This window comes from Poecilia reticulata, chromosome 16 (genome assembly GCF_904066995.2).
Source record: "Poecilia reticulata chromosome 16, P_reticulata-male-v2, whole genome shotgun sequence".
Taxonomy (NCBI): domain Eukaryota; kingdom Metazoa; phylum Chordata; class Actinopteri; order Cyprinodontiformes; family Poeciliidae; genus Poecilia; species Poecilia reticulata.
Window position 1 is genome coordinate 29,687,826 of NC_088845.1, and position 26,630 is coordinate 29,714,455.

At 40.2% G+C, this 26,630-nt stretch overlaps 1 protein-coding gene across 9 annotated transcripts in view; it reads left to right on the forward strand.

Annotated features, from left to right (window-relative positions):
• oxr1a (oxidation resistance 1a) overlaps positions 1–26,630 on the forward strand; it is a 176,323-nt gene that overhangs the window by 80,665 nt on the left and 69,028 nt on the right. Inside the window, exon 1 of one of the 9 annotated variants that reach the window (XM_008431804.3) lies at positions 18,931–19,248. The exons of the other annotated variants lie outside the window; for them this stretch is intronic. Within the exon in view, the coding sequence (XP_008430026.2) occupies positions 19,089–19,248 (160 nt within the window). The 5' untranslated portion in view covers positions 18,931–19,088. Of the gene's footprint in view, positions 1–18,930; positions 19,249–26,630 lie in introns of those variants that run through there. 9 annotated transcript variants of the gene reach the window in all.

Genomic DNA, 26,630 nt, shown 5'->3' on the forward strand with positions numbered 1-26,630 from the left:
TACTTTATAGTCATTGCACAAAGACACAAACGTGAATTTAGCTGCAAAATGTTGTTGCTTGGCTGCTGGAGTACGTAGAAAAAATACTGAAAATTTATAAGTGTGACTGTAAATCTGTTCCTGGTGCAGATGAATAATAAAATACACCAATACATCAATAGATAAATTAAAATCTGGAATAAATATTATAAAAATAATATTTTTCTAAATATATATGACAAAACAAATATTGAACGATTAAGACAGTCAGAACATGTTACATGGTACAACATGATGCACATTTTTTTAACAAATAAAAATCTGAAAAGTGTGGCATACACATGTAGTTAGCCCTTCTAATCTGAAAGCCAATAAGAACCTGCTGCATTTCAAATTCCCATTAGAACTCAATAGGATAGAATAGAAATCCCCTTTATTCTCCCGTAGTGAGGAAATTCTGGTGTAACAAAGTGTCAGGCAATCTAAGGCTGCAGATTCACACAAAAATGCAAATATAAAGTTTATATTTACAGAATTTAGAATAACATACTGTATGATAAGGGCAAAATTATAATACAAAATACGCACTCCAATCCAAAGGCAAGTGGAGCAGTGAGTGTAGTGTGTATGGAAAAAAAAGAGAAATGACATGCATGATGAAGTAATAAGAAGCCCAGAGCCACTGCCTGTCTTTGAATGCATCACATCGTCTAACCAGCTTATCAGAATCTCCAGACGAGTCATTTAAGAAACGCAAAGGCGGAAGCAGCCATCTGACATGAGTCAAGGTTAGCATCCATCTATACGTACTTCTTTCTGTGAATAGCTCTGGATTACGGCTTTGTTTGCTAATTAGCTCTCACTGACGTGTGGTCTACTCCACATCAGCAGGCCCCGCTGAGAGCTCCCTCTGATCCTTCCGACCTACCGAAGACTGATCTTGGTGTCCATGGACGTTTCAGGAGATATTCTCGGTCTCAGGGTTTTTTTATTTTCAAACGACTCGGCCTGAGTATAGACCAAAATCCAACTGAGACTGGAAGGAAGGAAAACTGATCTTCAGATGCTCTGATTGAGCTTTAAGTATTTTGCAAAGACAGATGAACAACTCTTTGTTTGATGCCTTCAAAAACCTGCAATTTTCTAAAAATGGTGACTCTTCAAACTAAAAAATCCCAGGCAGAATGAACATAAATTCATGCCACACTTTTCAGATTTTACTCATTAAAGCTTTCCAAGTCACACCCCTCAACTTCATGACCTACTTTATTTTGCTCCATCATCCCCACACTTGTGAATCACTGAGACAAAATGTGAATATAAATGGAAAGTTCACTTCAACTACAGCATCAAACACGATCCACAGGTTTCCATATCTGGGACAATATATGTCCTTATTTTAATGCATTAAACCATCTGAAGTGATCCTTCAAATTTCTTAATAATCTCACTGATTATCTGTCATTGGTCTGTACTGCATGTAGTAAATGACATTGCGCATATCTAAGTTTGAAGGTTTAAGCTGCTTATCACTCTAAACACCGTTCCTCCTCTCCTTCTCATTAGGAGAGATCAGATTACATATCATTCATTAGCCGGCCTCTCTCACTCTTCCACCGGGGTTTCAGTTGTAGCTGCTACTGCAGGAGTGGAGCTTCTTTCATTGTGCTTCAATAGTTCAACTCGCCACGTGTTGTATGGTTTTGATTACTTAATCAACATTTCTGTTTTAATTACAGGAAGTGATAAATATAAAACTGATCATCTAGTAAGCAAAAGGTTGTGAGGTCTGCTTTCTTTCTATTTACTTTGCCTAAGTTGTCACCTATACATCCAGTCTAGTGGATCATTACCGGCATTTCGATTACAAATGCGTACAAACCTCTGTCAGTATTCCGCTAATGTCGAAAATACAAAATTTTGCAATTGCTGTGTTTTCATTAAATGGCAAAATGCAATTAAAATCACGTTACTTAATTTTGTTCACACAATACGTCAATAAAAAAATCTTCTATGCCGCGATCGTCGAACCACTTCCTGTCATCATCTTTGTGGTTTGCGCCAGTGGCAACATCCGATTGTTGACCATGTGACTTGTGATGCAAAAGAAATCCTGGTATTCACTCATTCACACGTCTCATCCTGTTTTCACCCCCAGTCAGTGACGCCGTGTTGAATTTTACAAAACTGTTTTGCTACTATATTGTAAACGAATCTCCCATTTGAGAAAGGGAAGGACTATTTGTGCCACTATAAATGTGCTACTCCTGAGAAATGTAGCATTTTTCATTCACTCTGTGATTTCTCCCTCTGCAGAGATTCAAAAAAATAACAAAGACTCTAAGGCATTTAATTTTGGATTAGGCAATAAGGTTCTTGAATGTTATGGGCAATCGGCTTGGGGCCAGAAATATGTGGTATATGGACCAGATTTTTTACTATTCTTAATATCGCAGAAATGAATTTGAACAATTCTGAAAAGTAGAACATCATTTCTCAGAATGTTGAAGGAGCGTCGCCTCGTTTAAGCCTCAGTTAGCTTGGTGTTCTCCTGACTATTGAAGTGTGAAAGAACAACATAATGAGATCCAACGAACTGCTTAAAGCTTTCAAATAGAAGGCCAACTGCCTGTATCCTCCATTTTTTTGTGTGTTTTATTTCTGTCGAAGCAAGTTCAGTCCAAAAGCAGATTGTAGAAAAATGTTAAGAGTGGAACATATTGCAGGCTCCTGCTACATTTGATGAGAAAGTATGCCTACCAATGAGAAAGGGGCTGGATAAATTTAACTTTACTGATTGAAAGGGTCCCGGCATTCCTCTGGCATGTCAGTAAAAAGAGTTCAAATCAGTGGAACGCTGATGAAAAGTGTAAAAGGTTTGGAGTCCATTTTTTCAACCGTATACATTGAATGCAACCTGATCATCACTGCTGCAGATGCTACAAAGTTAACATTGTGAGGGTAAGATGACTAGAGAACGTGTAGGAAGTATGTTTCCCATGACCCTTTGATAGCAAGCATTAAAACTGAACAGCTGAACTGCTGAAGGGTTTCCTTTACATTGGTTTTGCTGAACATGTCCAAAACCACACGGCAACCCACATGGAAACCCAGCTGTGAAGACGGAGTGTACGGGGAAAAAAATTAGACCTCAGACTCGAAATCCGCATCAAACGTGAGAGATCAACCTGACCCCCGCGGCCACAATCACACTTTAACATCTCCATCCCCAAACTAAAGAGAGATGGCTTAAACAGTGACGGGAGGACAACAGTAAAACGTGAATGAAAGCGGTGGGATAAGAGCGATTGGGCACACTCAGACAGCAGAACCCACGGCCATGCCGCTGTGCTTTTTGCCAGCGGTGCTGCTTGTGTGCGCCGAGATAAGCCCGATCCGTCTTGCCTTGGCAGCGCAGGCTGGTCACGTAGCACCAGAAGGCAGCTTAGCCTCTTTACAAATCCGGAGGAACCTTTTTTCCTACCCATCCTTCCTCCCACTTGGTCTTTCTGTCTCGCTACTGCCTTTGTGGAGATGTGAGGCTTTTCAGTCGATCAGCTTTTCTCAGTGTTTGACTCTTGTCTGTTGGCTCACCAGACCAGCATTACCTTGTTCTTGTTGAGCTACAACTTGATTGGAGATGCTAGGTACAGCTAGGCAGATTTATGCTCAGTTCTCCTTTTCCCACCCTCTTTCCTGTAAGATTTTGTAAACTGAAGAGTTTTCTTGTCTGGACAAACAGGTCAAGAATAACCTAACTGGTTCTTACTTTTCAATCCTTCTGAATCTTATCCATTAGCTGAATAACTAAAGTGGCCTGAAATGTATCGTCTCTTGTGCAGAGTTCTTTTGTTTTTGTTCTGTCATCCTGTCTCCGATCCCTTGGCTGGAGGAGGGGCAAGCGATCGCACAAGTTCCATAGGAAATAAATTGAGAGGAAGTGATGTTGCCTCCCGTGTGTTGAGTGTTAACGCATTTTTTCCTGATGCTGTTGGTTTACGCCAGATGTCATGGGACATGCATCTCCCAAATTGTTCCATTTCATTTTTGTATTTTGTCAATCCACCTAGTACAAATGTGAAGCAAGCCTGTGCCTTTTTTTTTTCAGCAGTGGTTTTGTAAATCTCCCGTCAATGATGTCTTTGCCTTGCCTCACAATTGTATTTTTCGATCATAAACTTTGACCTCAACTCTATTGGCTTTGCAGTAGTTTAGACACCCCTGGTTCTTTTGTGACCGTCTGGATGAGTTGTCCATTTGCTCTTGGAGTGATCTCTGTAGACCAGCCACTCCAAGGAAGTTTCACCAAGTACTGTTCTGTGTTTTCTTCATTTTGGCTCTCATTGGGGTTCACTTTAGTCCCAAAAGCTTTAGAAAAGGCCTTTTGTAACTCTTTCTATACAGATTGATTTTGCCTGCTTTGTTTTGCATTTCATATGTTCTGTAGATCGGGATGGAGTTGAGTTAATGGAGTTAATAACATAATTCATGATTCAGCAAAAACATTCAATAATACCGTTCATAAGGCCAGGCTTGTTTGATTAGCTTTTTTACCTTAACAATTAAAATCATAATTTGAAAACTGTATTTTGTATTTACAGCAGGTTATCGCTGATTTTGCTTCATGATCTGAAATATTAAGCTGTGGCAAACAGACAAAATGTGTAAGGGGCACAAATACCTTTTTACAGCATTGTAGTTCATGTTGTCTAACCGATGCGATGTAAACATGAAAGTTGATCAGGTCATGACTGTTTCAGATTTGCATTTAAAAGAAAGACTTTCTCAGCACACATTTGGTTTTCAATGTGAGCTCCAAGGTTTAAGTCAGTTTGGGTAAAATTTGTACAAAAACCTCCAGAGTTAATCCAGAGAAAACGCTGATGCCTGAGGTGCCACAGTTTATTCTGCCTGTTGATAAGAAAAGCCTGACGACAACGTGCCTCCAGGGCTGCATGATTCTGGGAAAAAAAAAAAAAACTCAACTCTCAACGTTGTTGCAAATCCTAATTGGGATATTTGATACATCTGGGGTATTATTACGCCCCGGAAACAACGGAGAGCTCATTTGTTTCATTCAGGTGGATCTCGCGTTGGCTCCCTGCGGTGTAAAGTACGACAGAAGTGCATCCCGGTGCCCATGAGTCACAGACAGGAAGGTCAGCGTACCGGCCCTGCGAGGGCCAGCAGCCATTACCACAAAGGTTAATACTATGCTTTAACTGTTTCTAGCCGGCAGTGGCGAGGATTTGATGCTAACGTGGTTACAGGCAGAGAATGTCACCTCTGTTTTACCCAGTTTTGACTTTTTACTCCGCACTTAGTATTCTCCGTGCTCTTGCCCGGACCGGACCAGCGCTGGAATTAATCACTGCCATCTAGGACTTTCCTTTTTATGATGGCGGCTGATAAAACGACGAATAAAGGTGATTCAGAAAGAAACGGTGTGACCTTCAGGGGGCTTTTTACTTCGACTTTATACACGTTTGGTTTACTGTTAGGCTTGTTTGAAAGAGTTGCTTAATGAAGTGAGCTCATTTTACTGCAATAGAACTCAATTGAGAGATGATTTAAGAATAGGTTTTGATTCCGGCTCTATTTTTAAGGACATTTCCCCACTTATAGTGCGTATATTTTGGTACATATCAGTTGATGAGGTTTAACTGGTTTCGTTTGCGTTTGATTCGGTTTCTTTTCAAGCGCAGAAAACTCCGGATGAAGCAAATTGTCACTACAAACCACACACTGGACACATCTGACCAATAAACATAAAGTCTGTTTATTGGTCAGATGTGTCTGGTGAAGGAGTTCCAACTATTAATACAGGAAGTAGAGGTTGTGTTCTGAGCTGATATAAAAGTTACAAATGATGTTAAGTGTGAAAACACTCCAACACTAACCAATTTGAATCCAAAAGAAATCCCATCAGTAAATTAAGCTACTTTGCCTTGCAGAAATATTCACACCCCTTGAACTTTCCCATATTTTGTCGCATTACAACCACAAATGTAAGAATATTTCATTTGAATTTGATGTGAAAGACCAGCACAAAGTGGTAAATAGTTATGATGTAAAAAGAAAATTATACATTATTCAAAACATTTGGAAAACTGAAAAGCATGGCCATTTATCTCAGTGATGTGCATGTAAATGTGATGTTTTGTTTTTTATATACACAATATGATGTTTAAGACTATTTAGGGAAATTCTAATGGACTAATCAGAGCTTTGATTTGCCTAAACCAATTTGAGCTGATTCTCATTTCTTTTGAAGAAATTTAATCAAGAGCTATATAAAAAAATATTGGGGGGGTTTTTTTCGGCCTCCTTGCTACTGTAAATCACTGTTTCTAGTAGGAGCAGCAACATCCAATTGTATGTGTGAGAGAAAAGTCTCTATAAAATGGAGATAGGATCACATTTTCCATTTGCTACATCAGGATCTGCAACCTGAATCTGGAGACACAAGTGGCTCTTTGGCTCAGAATATTAAATAATGAAATACATTGCTCTTTTTTTGTTTCATTCTTTTTTGAGTGCTCCGACTACACTGGACCTCATGGTACATTTGGTCTAGAGCAGTGTTTCTCAACCTTTTTTGGGCCCGCGCCCCCCTAGCCTCTATCCAGGTCCCTCACCGCCCCCCACCAAAGAATTTGCAGGCTACTTTGCACTGACTATTATTTTATTATTAATATTACCATCACTATTGTAGATGTTTTGATTTTTATGCTTATTTCTGTATTTATCATCAAAAATAATTTCCCAGAGAACAAAAAAGTCATGGGAATAGAAATTATTTTCACAGGTGTCTACAAAAAATGCAATGAACATTCAAGTTAGAATCGGTAGGCCTTGGAGCAGCCAATCAGAGTGGAAAAAAATATTCTTATTTTGTGCCATTTTCTAGTTGTTAAATCTTGCACAAAATGACCAGATAATAGATGTTCAACATGCCAGTTTTAAACTTTGAACTATTTGCAAAACAACTGAGCTCTGCAACATTAAAGCATGGATAGAACTGTAACTACGTTAATCATAGCTCTTCTTCTCTTCAGTGTTTCTGTGGGTTTCTGGTGGTGCAGCTCTGTGCTGCCTTCAGGAGAATGGGACATCAGAGTATCATCCATAAAATTTCACCCACATGGCATTTATTGTGCAAACCAGAGCTTTCAGTTGAAAAACAAAAGTTCCAGATCCTTTTAATGCCATACAAATATGAGACAGAAACGAAACATGAATTATATCTTTATAGACCTGCCTATTGATTTATAGATTAATAGTTTTACTGGACAGAAATTACAAAGAACAAATCTGGTTCTTAATCAAATCCTAATGAGTCAAATTGAAAGTGTCATGGAGTCATCAGCCTCATGACATTAACACTGAAATGAAAAATAATATTGAAGAAATCAATATATCAAATCTAATTAAAAACATAAGTGATCAGTTATTTACCGTTATGGTCTGTAAGATTCTCAGTATTAGATGTGGATTTCTTGATTTCTTTATTTATATGGGTTCATTTTTCAGAGGGATACACAGTGAGGGTATCGTGATTTTAGCTACCAGTAGGAGGAGTTGCAGCCAAGCATGGTTTAATGTTACACAATACAGTTTTACCAAGTTGCTCAGTCTAAACTGGCATTGTTGTGCATTTAAGGTGTAAAGTTTACCTTCGACCAAACGCCCCCCAAAGGCATCCCAGGGCCCCCCTTTTGTAAAAATGTCCACCAGCGCCCCCTGCCGTCCTCTGAACGCCCCCTGGGGGGCGGTACCGCCCACGTTGAGAACCGCTAGTCTAGAACCAGCCTCCAAACCTAACTCCTTATTTGTATAAATATTTTGGTAATACCAAAATATTATAAATGAGACGCATTTTTTAAAGGTTTTATTTACTCTAGTGGCCTTTATTTGATAATTATTTGACAGGAAAGTTATCATTACTGTTTAAACTTTACCTTTAATAGCATAAAGTTACCTAATTTTTAAAGTGCAATCAGTAATACTTTTATAACAAATTTATATCAATAATGATTTCTTGCTTAATGTCAAGTTGTCATAACAAAGACATTTTGAATAATGTCAACTTTGTATTAAAAGTGTCATAATTTACCGAATGATGCTTTATGACAACAGTCATAAATATTCATGAAGGCTTATTCATGTTCATGACGGGTGTTATGTCATGTTTATGACGGGTGTCATGACAGTCTTATTCACTCCCCTCCAAATAAAGTGTTACCAAACCTGCCAACATTTCCAAACCCAGTGTGTTTGCAGAACGTTAAATTTCACACAAACCCGACTGCACATACGTTGACTGACTTCGGCTGGACCATTAAGCGGTCAACAGTGATTGTTGATAGTGCAACCTGTCAGGGGTAAAAAGGTTTCTCTCACCAGCCAGGGCAGATTCCAGTGACATGCCGACATCTGGGAGCATCTCTGCCCAGCAACAACTGCACTCAGATTACAGGAGAGAAACAAGCAGAGTGTTTGCTCCGGATGTTTTATGCATTCAGGTCGCAGGCGTTTGTTGTAGCAGTCTCTCATCCTCTGGCGTTCTCACTGGACAGTAGATCAGTATCACATTAGCTTTTTGTATTTCTCTGACATTTTGCCATTCGTAAAATGTCCTCAGAGACAGAACAGTTCGGAAGATTTTCAGTGACGTTTGAATCTTTTGCCTTTGCAAAAGCAGGACTTCCAGTCCGCTTTACCTTCGCTGATGCCAAGGGCAGCAAATGCAGATTTTTCTCCGTGTATTATTCTGTCGTGAGTATGAGTTGACGCTGTGCAGATCTAAATCACTGAGTCACAGCTTGGCCCGAAGCAAAAACGCCACAGAGATTTGTAGCAACCAAGGCTACTGTTTGTTTGTTTGTTTTTTTTCTTCTTCCTTTTCCAATCTTTAGACAGCTATAAAAGCATAAAAGTTTCCTTCTGTTGTGCAAAAAAAAAAGAAAGAAAGAAAAAAGCCACTGTGCGGTGAAATCAGCTGAATTTACTGCAGCTGTGCTGTAAAAAGATCTGTGCCTCGTATTTATTGGCCTGCCGGTGTAATTATGTTGACTGGGAGTCTCTTGGTGGCCCTCCTCTCGTTGGGCTCAATTTATAAATGCCAGTGAGCCAGTAATCCCACTGTTTTCCCCACTTAGTTTGGAAAGTGCCGCAGCCATCCTGTGCCTGGGATTGATTACATATTGCTCAAATGAAGAGTAAGCAGTTTTCCGCTGTCGATTGCTTAGACTGGCCCCTGCTATTGATTTATTCCACAGCAGAGGGAAAATAAGATCTGCCACTTCGCTTAACTGTTGATATTTGTTTCTCTTTAGCTCATGAATTTATGGACATAAAACAGCTCTGTTTTGGGTTCTGTTAGTACACTTATTGGGAAATAAAAAAAGCTCTCTTTATGTGACAGACGCCAGTGAAAAGTATTATTTAAGAAGTAGAAAAACGACAAAGCAGGTATGAAATACCACTTCCAGAAATTATGAGAGCAGAATGCCAAGGGTGGCAATAGTCTGGCACTTTAAATGATCAATAACAACATTGATTCCCCAGTGATGCAGGACTTATAACATAATAAAGCATGTGGTATTTTTATATACCACATGCAGGAAAAACACAAAATGTTTTAATGATCTTTAGTAAAATATTACTGCATAGTTTTGCTTGATTCTCATCTCCCTTTTAGTGCTCATCTGAGATTTCTCCCATTGAGTTGGATTTCTCCAGTTGAATTTCAACTGGGCCAATCAGCAAACATTAGGGTGAATGATGCCTATGCAGGGTTGCAGTTTGGCAATGGCAGCAGAGCAATCAGTCCATGTTGGCCGTGATTCAAAATATTGAGCAATTAAAGTCAACGCAAGAAGAATGTTTGTTTTGTTTTTTTGCCATCAATATGAATACTTTTGAGGATGCGGTGAGGAATTATGTACATTTGTACAATTCTTCACAATATACCTACACAGACTGTCACTGCCACATCACCATACCATGGGGAGAAGACCCCAGGGCAAACCCAGAACCTTACCCAGACCCTGTTACTCTACTAAGATTTATTTTAGATATGTAACTTATTACCTAATCAAAAATACTATTGATGCACCATATATCTGCATCAACAATGATATTGGCCGATGTTAGACGTTAGTCACTTTTTTACTTATTGGTATCGCTTTTGAAGGGTCAGAAGTGGAAATATAGATGATGGGTATAACATCAGTAAATACAGTTTGTCAACCTTAACACCATTATTAGTATTGGATATTGGCCCCCATTTTAATATCAGTGCATTCCTAAAATATATAAATCAAGACAAACTCACTTCTGTTTGTTACATTTTTCCGAGCAACCAACCAGTTCCTACCCTGACTGAGACCTAATTCTTTGAGTGCTTTTCATTTAGAAATTTTGTGTGTTCCATTCACTGTCCTTGAGCCTAATCAGTGATGATAATGACAGCCGATAGGTCAGCTGGATCCGGTCCAGAACGGTTGGAGTATAGAACAATTCCACCTCGATTAAAGCTCATCCGCATCCACCTTGAACCCTGCTCTTCACCTCTTCTCATCCTTCCCTCCTTCACCCCTCAGCTTTTCATACCACAGCACCAATAATCTCATATTGTTTAGGCTTTCCAGGGCCACATTAGCTTTGCTGCTGTTTATCCAGGAGAAAGAGTAGCTGGAGGAAAAGATTTAGATTTTCAGCGCTCCACTCCATCCTCTCCACATGGGTCATTGGTTAGAATAATCACCGTATGGAAGAACTATGGAAGGGAGTCTGACAGTGAACCTATGCACGTGCTTTTCTTTCCCTGCAGAGGCGAAACGAGGTAATCTTAGAACAACCACCAGCCTCTAAAGGAAACCCTGCTTAAAATGCTTCCTCTCGCTCAAAAATTCAATTAGTTTACTTTCATGAGGGTTATTTAGGACAAGTGCATAGAATTTGTTTATTGCAGATGTCTCATCAAGAATGCATTTATGCTTTCAATTTTGAGGCACTTTGTAGCAATTATTATAGAGCTTTTTGGAGCAACCCAAAACAGCATTGATTTAAAGAGACAACACATTAATCACACAAGGCAGTGTTTGCCGGGGTTATGGCCGCCTGCACTCGTTGCCATTTCTTTCCGATCCCTAACAATGTCAGCATCGGTCTGCTCAGACATTTTAAAGCAAAGGCTGTTGGGCATTTCTGTGTCATGTTGGTTTGACTGAAGCGTGACGTGATGTCGTCTTTCCCCGGGTGTGACGCCCTGTCATATTGTCCTCACAGGAGGGTAAATGCTAAGATATTCTCCCTGAGCTAACCTCCAAAAAATATATAAATATGGTTTTCATTCCCAATGAATGTTGATTTTAGGTTGTCCTGTTCCCCTTTTTAGTTTTTATATTAATGGCTTTCCAGTAATGTTAATTCTCAGATTCATGTAGATGAAACTTTTGGATATTTACAAGCAACAACAAAACAATAGCTTTCAGAAAACCTGTCCAGATCTCTACCTGGCATTTTAATGTCGGTCATACCTTATCCATATTCTTTTTGATGTCTGTAGAGATCCAGATTTAGATGTTACAAGGCAGGAAAACACTATCGGTACTATAGGGTTTTAACTAATTATCTCAGGATTCAATTCTTAGATATTGTATTAGTGGATAACATTTGCATGATTTTGCCCCTCCTACTCCAAATACCTCCGTTAAACAAACTCACCAGGAGAGGCTGTAGTTGGTTTTCCATTGACGATATAATTGCACAATTTGACATTTTGAAAATAAATTTGCTTGATGGAAACATGCCAGTTTCAATAAAAAGCTTTGACAGTATTAGGTGTTTTTTAAATTTTTTTGGTTGTTTGTTTTTTTGCCGTATCGAAATTGGTTTATTTAGCAAAACTTCAATGAAAGCAGTTTTTTTCGTATCATGCGAGTCATCTGGTCCACTACCGGATGTTGCCACTGGCACAAACCACGAAGAAGAGGAAGATGTTCTTTGAATCCATGAAAGAGAGGTTGGTAGCTAAGCAAATAAAACAGCTGAAAATTGGAGGCAATGACTTATGATTTAGATTTAGATTTAGATTACATTTCTATAGTATACAAGTCATCACATGGCTATACAAAACCTTGTGTTTTAATATGCTACATGCAAGTTGAGTATGTTTCAATAATAGACTGATTATTATCAATGAGTCCCTCCCTATACAGTTAATTACATCTTCACTGGTTCCTAATTGTCTCTTGCTGCTGCTTACCCGAAAGGTTGGATCCATTTAACCACGGAGACATTCACGCCTCAAACGATGCGATATGTCTGCCGATCGTTATTTAGCCAGCGACGTATCCATCTACCACGTCTCCTGGGGGTGGGGGGCTAGGGATTCATTATCCAGCTTAGCATACTTGTGGAAGGAGCGATGTCAGGTGATCGATGAAAAGTGTCTGAATTGAGGACAGGTTTACGGCAGCTGTGGTGGGGGTGGGGGACCCACCCGCACCCGTTTTGCATCATTCTTGAATTTAAGGCGTCCGTCTGGCTCTTGAGTTTCACTCCCTCTGCGCGTTGGGGTTTCTGGGTGACATCTGATTCCTGGGGCCACCTTTTGAGGTTTTGTTGTAGCCATGTGATTTATGGCAGGGTTTTTATTTAAGGTAATGATGAAATATACGACTATGTCTGAGTTTAAAGGAAGGCAATTAACTCCTGCAGAGGGGTTCAGCTCAGATAAGCTAGTGGACGGTGACATAACACTGTTGTTGGCTTTGTTTATTTACCTGGCAGTGCCTGTGTTGTGGCTTCCTCTCTCTGTCTCCCCCGTCAGATTTATTGTGGACTTAACCTTCAGCTCTCGGCTTGGCTTTATTATTTTAATAAATTACCGTGCATTGAAGGGAGCAGCGGTGCATGTCTGATGCATGTCCCTTCTCCTTCCCTTCCTCCCTCCCGCGTTCGCCTCTTTTCCCCTTGTCTGCTTCTTGTGCCTGTAATTAAGTGTCTTCTGGAAGCCGTCGTGCATCTCGTCATACGTGGCTCTCACAAGGGGCCAACATGAAGTGCATACACAAAGGCAGAAAGAGCGACTGACTGATGCGTTCCTCCGAGTAAGCTGGCGGTCATCTGTCGCTGAGGCTGCCCAGGCTCTCTCTGAGCCTTCAGACGGCAAGGCCGCCCACAGAGGATGGATGACCCTGAGCGGGGGCAGCGGACGAGGTGCTGAAAGATGGCCACCGCTCTGGCGCCACCGTTCATCGATCACCGCTCGCCACCCTGCAGAAGTGTCCTGAGAGGGACAAGCCAGGCAATAACGTCAGGTTGAAATGTGGCGGCGACCGGCCAGTGTCCGGCCAGACGATGACACACCACCACCACCACCACTTCTGCTGTTGCATTTCCTACCGCTGATAAAAGCGTTTGGCTGAAATACGGAAGCCTATCTCCACACTCTCTGACATTGGGTATGCACGGGAACGGGACTTTCAAGCAGCAAGCCTTTTCAGCCCTTTCTATGTATTTTGTTGTTTAAAATTATGTCATGGCAACAGAAGAAGGCATAGTTAGAAAGTGGAAAAAGTAAAGACACTTGGATCTTTTTATTTTTTTATTTTTTACAAATAAATTCATGAAATCTTTTCAATTCTTTCAGCTCCCCTGAGTCAGTACCCTGATTAGTACTTTAGGGTTAGTGTAACTAACCCTTAAGGAGGCCACAACTAGAGTTTGGGCTGATCTTTGACTAGGCCACGTCTGAAATTAGTTTGATTTAAACTATTTAACTTCAGTATTGTCTCGTCAGCTCCAGACTTTTCCAGCCTCTAAGAGTTTTTATTTCAAGATGTGCATCCATATTGTCAACTCTGACAAGCTTTCCTTTTCCCTAAAGAAGAGTACTGTCACAGAATGATTCTGCCACCGCCATGTTTTACAATGTTTTTTTACAGCTCCTCTGAAGTTAGTTTTTCCTTGCTAAACATGTACTTTGACATGTAAGCCAGAAATATGCATCTATGAACAATCTTCTAAACCTTTCTTTAGTATTAAGAAAATTAGGGTGGTTGGGTTTACATCACATCCTTTCTCTTTCTATCCATTTGTCCTTTTATCTCTATACTGTTCCCATTTTATCGTGTTGTACCTAAGCAGATCGGGATTAAACCGGGGACTGTAGACTTGGTTGAACCAGTTCTGTCCCTTCTGTCATAACAAATGGGTTACCAGGAAGCACCTGTGGGTTTGACTTACTTTACTCCATCTGCTCCTTCATCTCCCAGTCATACAGAGATGCTAAGCAGTTAAATCTGAATGCATAATGTGAAATGAACTCTTAACCTGTCTTGTTTGGTTTCATTATTGTGTTTCCATTATATGGTGGGATGTAGACCAGACTCAATAAATTTAGGAAACAGATTTTCTTTTGTTGAATGGTGGATGATTAAATGGGGTAAAACATACAGCCTGTTGTTAAAATTACATGCTTTCTAGAGAAAATATTATGAAGGATTTGATCATTTCCCCCCTCCAGTTCAGACAATAATCTCATAGAAGCAGAAATCATTTGAAAAAAAGGTAACTTTGTCCAGAAAAACATCGACTCTTGAGTGGTCTCACCTGTTCAAAGGCTATTGTTCTAAAGTCTTGTGTTTCAGGTGGATGCAACTTTGTGGCAACGTTCTCTAGACAAAATGGACTTTGCAGCCCAAACAAGAAGCACTACTTTATTCACACCATTGTGCTAACTGAGGCCTGTAGAGTCTTCTGTGTGGGGAGGGCGGTTACATAGTCTGACCTTTCCACTCTATGGAAAATGTCCAACTGCTTTCACCTGTGAATAAATTACTCAGTATGGAGGGAAAGTCTTCAAGTTGTTTGAAAATGGCCCTTGTAAACTTTTCCATTTGCTTCTCGGAGGTAATTTAAAATCTCAAAATAAGTTCATTTCTTCTAGCATTTTTATTTTACTTTAAGAATTGCCCAATGTTAAGATTGTACTTTTGACTCGCAAATTACGTTCCTACTTCAAATGCTCCTTTGCTCGTCCCTTGTCTGCACGTTTCATTGGAAGCCCAGGCTAATGGATGATTTCATGATCAGTCGTGATTTTGGGGTTATGACTCACGGACCAGACGGCCTCACTGCTGCTCACAAAAGCGCTAAAATGGAAGATGGTGCAAGTTCAATAATTTGTTTTTCTAGTGAAACAACGACTGAATGAAGCAAGTCAGTCAGATATGCTCACAGAATAACGAACCCTCTTTCTCCAGACAATTTGGTGAGTCAGCTTGGCATTGTTGTGGTCTTCACAGATGCCGCAACGCTGTTGATTCACGTCGCCCCACTCATGAATATTTGGATGCTGCTGCCAGCGAGGAAAAACATGCTCATCTGTTGTAGCGCTTGACAGGCTTTGGAGAGGTGAAATCTGAGAGAGGGTGGGATTTTTCTGACAAGGGCTGTTTAACACCTGTGATTGCTGCCATTGTGCGGATCCCTCCACCTGATTCCTCCTGGCGGCAGACTCTCTTTATTGGTCGTCATCTCGTACGAGCCGCGGCATAATGGAGCAGAACAGCAGTGAAATTCCGAACAATGTATGTTGGGTGTTTACGCTCTGGCTCCGCAGACAGCTTCAAGAGATGCCATCTGACATTCATCATGACGGCGATGACTATCCTAAGCCGTCGAGGCGTTCCTCCATAAAGCCCCCCTAAAAGAACACACACTGAAAGGCTTGCTTGTGTTTGCCAGCAGGTACATTTGCGCTGCATGACTGAACTCTGCTGCGTTTATGTGCCGTTTATTTCAGCTGTAAAGAGCAGATTGGGATTGTGCGAGAACTTGTCCCTGCATTTGTTTGCATGTTAATGTAGCCATTCAAGTGCCATGCTTATGTAACCATCTCTGTTAACTTGGATTAGCTTTCATTCCCTAGCCTCTCCCTCTGACAGATGATAAAGTCTGGTGTAGAGCTCTTCTAAGGCACGTGACAAACTCAAAGTTAGCTTTTCATGCGGCCCTCTAGACTCCAGATGCCAAATTACGTTGATCTTTTTTTTTTTCTTTTTTTGCAATTTTGTCATTGTGAAAATTCACGCAAATTCAACAGATCCCTGCATTTTTAACATATAATTGTGAGTTTGTTGTTTACAGAAGTAGTAAAAAACTGTTGACGTTGGCAGGTGGCAGTATTTCTTACTTTCACAACACTTTTGACTCCTCTTTACTGAACCCCAATTATGGCGAGTAACAAAGCGTCACATTTAGCATCATACATAAGAGCAAGTATTGCAAAATTACTTGCAAATATTTCTAAGTTAGCTCCACAAAATCTGTGACTTGATTGCAAAAAAATCATATAAACAATTATGAAATTCTTTAGGGACTGATAACTGTGAAAAGATGTTAAATAAGATTTAATAGTAAGAAGTACTTACCGAATGCAGAAACAGCTATTTATTAATGTTTTAACAGTTTTTTAATGGGTTTTAACAATATATTTTGTCGCAACTGGCTTTTGAGAGATTTCATGATCTTTATATGGCCCAAACTGAAAATAAGTCTGAGACCCCTGCTCTAAGGCTTACATATCGTACGTAATTAGTTTTGGCCCATGAGATAATTCCACACCTATCGCTGGAAGAGAAATTTGACTTTTTTTTCCCCTTTTATCAGATAAATGTCACAAATGTTTTACATTTAACTTCACATGTGCTTACAGTGTAAAACTTTTCTTGTTTCCATATAAAAAAGTTTTATCGTCAGATCTGAAAAGAAGGAATGACTTTCTAAATCGTTGACATTTTCTCAATGAAAATTCCAACTTTGCTAATTAAAAAAAATTGGATCCTAGATTATTTTTAAACTGTCACCCGAACATGATCTTTCTTGTGATGCCCAAATTACAACACAACTGTACAACTTTTTTTTTTTTTGTCATTTGAGCTCTTTTATTTTCACAAAACCAATTTCACATGGCATGCCTCTTCTGAGATATACAACTACACTCCGCTAGCTTCATTCAAAAAAATAGTGTAGATTTTGCTCCAGAATTGGTCCCAAGGCAAATTGCAAAGGGCGTTTGTCCAATTGAATCTATAACAGCTTGGCATTAATCGGTTCCTGGAATCAAGGTATTTAAAAAAAAAAGTCCAGAAAAGAGCTAATCGTTTTGCAAAAACATTTTTACTTCCCGATCTGCAGCTAAGTGAGTCAGAAACAAATTGTCAGAGGTGTTTTTCTTTGTTTTTTTTTTTCTACATTAGCAAAATGGAGGTTGCTTCAAACTCCAAATTAAATCAATATTAGAAGTTAAGTGCAATAATTCTGTGCTTAACACTGCATCTGAAACTGAGCTGGATAGAAAATTAATAAGAAAGGTGGTGATATAAATTATGAATGCAGCGTAAACGCTGGCAAAAACCAATGCTGCATCTCTAAAAGATGTAAAATAAATAAATAAATCAATAAAATCGCACTGCGAGGACCAACCTGCCTCTCACTAATAATTTATGGAGATTCAGAAAGATATAACACCACAATGAGTGTCGGGTTGCTGCTTTGCTCCAGAGTCTCTTTTAATTACCTCTTAAAAACAAGGAAATCACACATCAAACACGCCAGCTTAAAGTAGAACAAAGTTACTCGTGTAATTTCCATGCAGTGATGCTCATGTAGTTGGACGAGCACAGAGGGAATTCTTTCATTTTTCCTCTTTGGTCACAGCACAGCTTAATTAGAGGGTGAAGGTGTTCTTACAGGAAATAGTTCCAGACTGTTATTGCTAGGATGTGCGCTGTGTGTTCCTCAACAAAAGTGGCGAGCAGGAGTTTGTTTTGTTTTTGTTTTATCACGTCATAATCATAAATTTCATGGTGTTGCCGGGTTTTTTTTGCAGTTTGCCAACATAAATAAATTGATGCATGTTTTTAAGAGGGGTGGACATTTTATTGTTCATCATTTATCATTTGTATGATACATTTTTTGTCATGATTAGAATAAATGTTTAATACGTTTATTTTCAGATGCTTTATATATTCAGCTAAAGTTTTTAATAACTGTCTTTAGAAGAGAAGAATGGAATAGAAAGCGTTCTTTTCTACTCTGATGTTGAAAATTAGAGTTGACCTATTCATGTTTATTAAATAAAAGGAAAAATTTTAAATTGACAAATTCAAAGTGAAAATGGTCTCTGTCTTTAGAAGCAGAAACAAAAGAAGCAAAGGTCAGATCAGGGCCTACAGTACCCTCTATGGCCAGCAGATGGCGCACATTTCTTGTACGTATGCAGCCATCATCATACAAGTTCAGTCCCGTCCGATTTCCTCGTGTTCTTTGAAACATTTTAGAGGTTTCTTTTGCAGCGTTGGCAGGATGAATAATGTAATTGAGGGTTCCAAGTTCATTTCCTGAGCCTGCTGCCCAATTATCACAACTTTCTTCTGTCCATCACCGTTTTGCTGTCCAGTCGTCATTTCTTCAACTCTCTTCACTTCCCTCCTGCTGCACCAGCAGACATCTCTGGTCTCGGACTTACCGTAACCGTTTCTGCTGTCATTCTCAGAATACTTCACTTATTAAAATCACCTTTACATGTACGACTCAAAAAAAAAAAATGAAAATCGTAAAAGTTTTTTTTTTTTTTCAGCAACTCAAATACAATGCAGTTTGCTGTTGGATATTTTTTTTCATTCTATAAAATATTTATTATATTCCTACAATAAGGAAATGCAGATTCCAGCACATGTGAATGCTGAGATTTACATTTTTCAGAGATGTCCACAACAAAAATTACTTAAAAGTTTTAATATTAACATAAAGCTTTCCCCTCCGATAAAGGGATTCCGGTGGTAGTCGCCAGCCAGCAGGCTGACTGAGGGGAGCCTCTCTGTTGACACTCGGGGCTTTAAAAAGTTTCCACGAATGTGAAACAGTTCCTGTTTTGGAGCGTGCAGGGCGCCGAATGCCTTCCAACACCACGGGTTTGAACCTGTGACTTGTTGTCGGCGCAGGTTTTATGGGATGTCCACGCTGGTTTGAAAACTCGTTTAAAGCCTTCGTTGTTTCGGCTAAAAACCCAGCTGCGGGACAGGGCTGTAATGGACTTCATATTTTCCATCACGGGCAGCGGTGCTAGAGTTGTCAGAGACGCCATTTCTCAGAGACTGTGGCCGGGACACGGACAGGAGACGGTCCCGGGTCAACTGCACGGTGCTGGGGAAGCAGTCGAAGACAGACACACCCTCCACCACAAGACAGGTCGGTTTGTAGTGTTGAGCTATGCTAGTTGACAGTTCGGGCAGGGAGAAACGTTGTTTCCTCGAAACTTTGTGCTAGCTTTTTAAAAAAGAAAGTAGCGTCTAATGTAGTTTCTTGTCCCGGTTTCCGCCCCTTAACGAGTACAGTTTATGCTCATAAATGCTCATAAGTGGAGCAAAAACACAGCTGTGAAGTTGGCTTATGATTCAAACCTCGTGATTTGACGCTATTTCACAACTTTTAAAAAATCTGGCCCTGAGTTCTGCTCAACAGAAATGACATTCTTTCCTGCATCTTTAAACTGTGTTAAACTATTCATATTCTATTCCGGAAATCCTGTCCTGGTTTGACCTGTCTGAGAACTGGAAGGCTTTCTAAGATATTAATGTAAAAAAAAAAAAAACCACAAAACAAGCAAACACAAAAATTGTATAATTCAGAGAGCGTAAAAGTCACACAAATCACAGGCTATAATTTTTTAAGATTTGCCAGGCAGTCTAAAGTTTCTCAGTTCAGATTTGACTATTTTAAGTGTTTTCCTTCCCTTCATGTAGGCACTGGCACATGCCAACTTCACTGTTAAAACAAACAAACCTTTTGCCTAGTACTTTCAGACATTGTCTGCTTGTCAACTCTACACAGAAACAAAGGCCTGCTGGTAATCATATTTTACTATGCATATATACAAGCGTGTATGCACATGCATGCAAAACATGCTTAAACATAATTACTGGACCTAGGCTGTAATTGCAGTACAGGTTGCTGCAGGGCCATGCAGAGACAGTTAAAGGGCCACATGCTCAAAGGTTAAGGGTGGCACCTAGCTTTTAAAAGCTTAAAAATAAACCTTTATGTGTTGAATTAAAAACAAAAATGAATTATCACAGCGCTGTCTATCTCGGAATGGAAAGAAAAGCGGAGACTGATAATTCTTCTGCAAGGAGACAAGAAACCAATATTGGCTAGAAAAAAGGCTAATTGGTGCATTCTAGTTCTCAATGTTTTGACCAAGGATCTCCAATGTGTGGCCGATGGGCCATTTGGGGCCCGAGAGTCAGAACTAAACGTGCTGAAGCAGCTTTCAGTTTTTATGCTCCAACACTGGAATAAGCTTCCTGCTCACTGTAAGAGCGCTCACACATTGAGTTTATTTAACAAACCTTTTTATTTGCAGTTGCCTATGCGTAAAAAAAAAGGTTTTATTCTATTTAATTAATATTACATTTAACCCTTGTGTTTACAAATGGGGTCCAACCGACCCCACACCCGTAAAACTTGTATCATTTGGAACAGTCCTCCACGTTTGCCTCAGTCTTCGCACGCACAAAGGTTAAAATTTTCAACATTTAATCTATTTTTAATCTGCTTGATTTTTTTTTCTTCTTTTTTATCACCTCCGTTATTGCTTATCAGTGGCGATATATAAAAAAAAAAAATCATTTGCAGCTTCTGCCACCATGATCGACCACAACTACAAGAAGCAGAAGTGAATGCATTACTGTTGACATCAACTTCCAGCTTATCAGATTGCCAGGGGAGGTTAAACCTGATGTCTGTTTACGCGATAAACATCTTCTCTATTGCAAAAAAAAATATTACATCACTTAAGCAGAGCAGTTAATCTGTAGAGACTCGGCTGGTAGCTTTGTGAGCTCAAGCATCTATAGGCTTTTAATTCATCTGATCCACAACAGTTAAGTTAAAAGGTTAGCAGTGCTACGTAGCCGTGAGAATTAAACATTTTCTACTGAGCTAAAACCCAACGATTTACTCCTGCTTTAACTGCTTCCCATGGCTTTACCCTGCATGTAAGCATGTGAATATTACATGTATTTTGCTGCTGTTGCATTTTTTTAAACCAACTTCCTGCTCAGTGTTTTGCCCTCACACTGAAAGTCGAGCTTTCCTGTTTAAAGGGGCAGTATTGTGTAAATCTGACTTTTTTTAAAGTGTTACATTGTGTTATAATCTGATTCCATAATCAAAAACATACCTGTAGTGTTGCTTTGACTTTAATGCGTGTTTGAGAAATTATGTAATCTCCATGACAACCATTCAGCTGTGCAAAAGAGCAAGTAGCTGGTAACTGAGACGCAGCTCCTCAGAGCTGCAGCTTCCAAGCTTCAGCCTCACAGAGGATCCCTCCCCTGCCATTCCTCCACTCGGCTCCTTCAGACTAGCTAGCAGCAATTGGCAAACAACTGGTGGAACTGCATTTCTACAGAGCTCATTACACAAGCTACTTCTCAGTGCAACGCTGGTGAAAACATTGTTAAAGGGTTAATAGAGGAGCCATGTTTTGTTGACTTTCTGAAGGTGGAGTTTCAGAAAGAAAAGGAGTTTTTAAAGAGACAGAGGCCTAATTTCAAAGTGTTAATTATGAAGTTAAATTTATTTTAAGTGATATTTGCCCCCTTAATTCCTTCTTACTAAATTGTGGACAGTCGAGGAGTAGCTTGTCGGTGTCACGTCCTCTGCGGGTCGACCCCGCTGCCTAACAAGCGGAGCGTTCCAAATATTTCCCATCAGCAGTTGGCTCACGCTTAAACCCGCTTGCCAGCCAATGAAGGAGCTCGCCCGGGGGGGCTTCTCACATCAGGGAGCATCTCCACGTTAATGAAGACTGGAGTACTCCCTCTCTCCTTCTGCTCTTGGCCTCTTACAATCATCTTCTGATGTGACCCATCAGTGCGTTTTCTTAGCTTGGAATCAAAATTAAAGAATAAGAGCGTTATTGAAATGAAAGGCATGAAGAGCTCCCGGACCTGTGGGAGTAGAACACTGAAGGCGTCGCGCTATTAGTCGGCTTTAATTGGTTGCTGTGAAAACTTGCAGGGTAAGGGCTCATTCTGAAGTACCAAGGGGTGTGGGGGTTGGGGGGGTGTTCGGCTCAAGCAGAGACATTGGGCTTCAGGGCTCGGTGGCGGACAGGTTAATTGTTCGATCTAATTAGGACAAAGATTAATCAGATGCATGCTCCGCTGCTCTTGAAACGCCACTGATGGCAGTGGGGTTCATTAGCAGTCCCTCCGCCTGTTGTCGCCTCTCCAGCAGCAGTTTGAGACCGGGGGCTGCTGCCCCTCAGTGGGAACAAATGAGACTAGCTAGATAAGAAGTCAGGTACAAACCACGTCACTGACACGATTGGACATAGAGCTAGGTACATGAAGTGTCCGATGCACCTAATTTACTGTATTTTGACACAGTAAATTTTCTTAAATCCATTTCGATAGTTTTCAACAAGACTTTGCAAAGTTAGCATAATTCATCATGGGAAAAAAAAAAAGAAACTTGTAAATTTACAGTTTGCCTTGGACTTTTTTTGCAGATTTACTAAGTCAAGTTTATTTGTACAGTCCATTTCAGCAACAATGAAACAATGAATGATACACACACTACTGCACACACGAAAAGTGTTGCTGGACAGTAAATTGTCCCAAAAGTTATTGCGATAAATTATAATGTTGTTTTGAGATAATTTTAAAGTGATATAAATCTCATGGTATAACATTGCATTCTCAAAGGTCAATGAACTCTAAATTTTAATGAACATTTAACACTGGAACAGGTAAATATTTTAAATATCCAAAATAAATAAAACAAAAAATGTAATAATGAAGTGTCTGTAAACACAATTTTCTTTCATAAAAAGGGCTAGTTGAGACCAAAACACCAGACTGAAGATTTTTTATCCTCCAGTTTTTAGAAGAGGGGAAGAAAAGAGAAAAACGCTAAATTATGTAGATGGGAATTATTGAACTCAATTAAACGAATGCGATTAATTGATTTATTGCTTATTGCGACAGGCCTACTAATCAAAGGCAACTCCAAACAGGAATAAGCATTCATTTAAAAAAGCCCAGTGTTTCAGCTGTTTAGCAGTTTTCTGGACGTTTTGCAGAGACATGTCGAATGTTAAGCTCTGTCGGAAAAAGGGGTTCTGGCCTACCAGGACCAGATAAAAGGCAGAAACAGCAGTGCATGTTTGCCTTTCCCTTCAGCTTTATCATATGTCCCATGCAGAGCTGGAGGCTGTGTGGCAACTCCTTGAATGAGATGGAAAGTAATGCAACCGCTTTGTAAATATGGGGAAGCGTCTAAACCTGCAGTTACAGAAACGCAGCATGATGCAGCAGATCTGACCCATCAGCTGCTCCGTCTCTGAAGTAATCGGCAACATAGAAGAACCACAAAAAAAAGCACATGTTGGAAAGTTTATGGATGGAGTTTGCTGTTTGTTTTTAGTTTTGTTGAAATCTAAAAGTAGAAAAAAAAAAGCCTGAAATTTCTTCAATCACGTCATTTTCATTGACACTACGACATAATTTAAGTCATAATCCATTATAAACATTATAAATCTGAAACAATTTGGCACTGATCAATGCAATGCAATGCTAAGAGTTTAGAAGTCTGATAGAAAACGGGAAGTGTTGTGTGCAGGGTTGGACGTTCAATATATCGAATCTCAATAGTCACTGCAAAGTATAAAAGTGTGCATGTTATATATTTAGTAGGCTTTTATATTTTATGTACAATGCACTCAAATCTGGTTGTTTTTACTTTTTTTTTTTTTGTGAATGCTCATTGCTCTTAACAACAACCTCCACACTTGAAGAGAGTTGGTATTGTAGAGCTCACTCTGGTGTGTTCGCTGCTTGGTCAAACGATTGGGATTTTTAGGTTGCTGACCAGGATCAAGCTGAAAATCTTCCAGCTCTGCTCACTAGCCAGATTTTCTGTGCGTCTGTAGTTGGCTCGCCAAGCATCAGTTTTATATATCCTGCTAGAAATAACCTCCAGTTTGTGAAGCTCGCTGAGTTAAGATGCTATGATATCACCCAAATGGATTATTATGCACCCGCACTTTCCATTAATAAGAGATGATTCAGTGGCACCTCTGCGAGAGAGAGCAGGTTCATCCCCCACATCCGCCTGACATTGAGCTCCTCCTGTACCTCTGAGTCGTTCCTGGCCCGCAGGGCGTACGCCCATTTGAAGCTGTTCACGCTCAGCCTAAGGACGACAACTCGACTCCGCCGCAATTATCAGGATGATTCAGAAAGCGCAATCTGCTAACGTTCTCACCGCCGTAATGGAGGATTTTAAGCGCATTAATTTCCAAAAAGTCCTGGAGCGGCTCCTGTTAGTGCGACACTCTTTGCAAGGTGCTCCTAAAACTACTTGCGTCTCTGTTGAGGGGAGGCGTCGGCGACGAGGATCCCTGAGTGGGCCGCGGAACGACAGGGACCACCTATTCTCGCACACCTCTTAGAACTGTGACCAGAGGTTGAACTCGTGATGCGTTCAGGACGTTTGAAGCGGGTTCTTGTTGCAGGAATCGGCAGCAAACACAAGTTGGCAGTTTCCCCTAGCGACAAGATTGATGCTTTAGTGAAGTTTGTACAGTATGATGAAAGCAGAAAACTGACAGTTTCTCGAGGCGTGCTGTGAGAGACCTCGATGTTTGCAAGTCGAATAACGTTACACACTTTATGCTGTAATTGCCGGTCTTCAGATATTTCCACGTCAGCTTTTTTCCTCGTTGAAAAAGCGTTAGACATGTGTGCCGGGTACAGCTGATGTTAAGGGAAGGTAATTAGGATGTGTTCTGAGTGACTCAACTGCTTTTCTTTCATCATCTTTTTGGCACCCTGCCTCAGTAAACATGCAGGTAGTAATTTCCGTCACTGGGAAGATGCAGAAATCCAAACCACAGTCCTAAGCTGGCCTGGAAGTGATTTTTACCTTCAGAGGGATTCTTTTCAAAGTTTTACCTTGACTGTGCTGCTTGTGAAGTTTCTGTTTGTGTGGTTTTTACTTGGAGCTTTTACTTTATCTGCTGGTTTTGACATCTTTAATGAGGTTTTATTAATCTCTACAGTGAAATGGGATAACTGACAAATGTCCCACAACTACAGCCTCAACAAAATACAAGGTTTAAAGGGGTGGTGTTGTGTAAAATTGACTTTTTTTTTACCTCCTGTTGTTATTCCCTTATCAAAAACACACCAGGAGTGTTGCTTTGATTCTTTCATGCATGTTTGAGAAATTGTTTATTCTCCCACGGCAACCATTCAGCTGTGCAAAACACCTGGATGAACCTAGGACCGCCTTCAAGGTGCTACTCCACCTCAGAGCTGCAGTTTCCAGTTTCTTCTGTGAGCCGGAAGCTCGGAAGCTCGGAAGCTCCTCTGTGACTCCCCGACTCAGCTCCTTCAGACTAGCCAGCAGCAATTAGCAAACACCTGGTGGGACTGTGCATCTGATGCACTTATTATAGGAGCTACTTTCTCAGTGACAAGCTGGTAAAAATGTTGTTAAAGGATTAATAGTGGAGCAATGTTGTGATGACTTCCTGAAATCAGAGTTTCAGAAACAGCAGGAGTTTTTAGAGAGACAGAGGCCCAATTTCAAGGTGTTAAATTTCAAGGTAAATTTTTTTTAAGTATATATATATATATATACTTTGATCACTCCTGATCAAAATCTTAAGACCAGTTAAAAAACTACAAGAATTAGCATTTCGCACCATTGGATCTTAAGAAGGTTCTAAGTAGAGCTTCACAATGTTAAAAGAAGAAATCAGCATAAGGGACAAAAACTTTTGAGCAGGGAATTCATTGAAAACACTGCATTTACACTCAAACATGATTTTTTCAGCTGATCAAAAGTTTAAGACCATAGCTCAAAAAACCCCGAAAATCTCCCAAAACAGAAATCAAAGTGTCAAAAAAAAGGACTCAGTAAAGAGTAGCTCCACCATTCGTGTTGATGACTTCAATCGTTTAACCATGCTTGATGCCAGTATTTCCAGGAGGCTAGTGGGAACGTTGCTCCAAGTGTTGAAGATGGCTTCACGAAGGGCATCCACTGTCTGGAACTGATGTCCATTTTTGTAAACCTCCCTTGCCATCCATCCTCAAATATTCTCAATTGGGTTTAGATCCGGGGAACTTGCAGGATGGTCCAAAAGAGTGATGTTATTCTCTTGGAAGAACTCCTTTGTCAGGCGGGCATTGTGAACTGCAGCATTGTCCTGTTGAAAATCCCAATCATTACCACACAGACGAGGGCCCTCAGTCATGAGGGATGCCCGCTGAACATCTCCACATAGCCAGCTGCTGTTTGACGCCCTTGCACAACCTGAAGCTCCATTGTTCCATTGAAGGAAAACGCACCCCAAATCATGATGGTGCCCCCACCACTGTGCCGTGTAGAAAACATCTCAGGTGGAATCTCCTTGTCATGCCAGTAACGTTGGAAACCATCAGAGCCATCAAGGTTAATTTTTTTCTCATCAGAGGAGACAACTTTCTTCTACCTTTCAATGTCCCATGTTTGGTGCAAAGTCCAAACGGGGAATTTAGTGGCGTTGAAGAAGA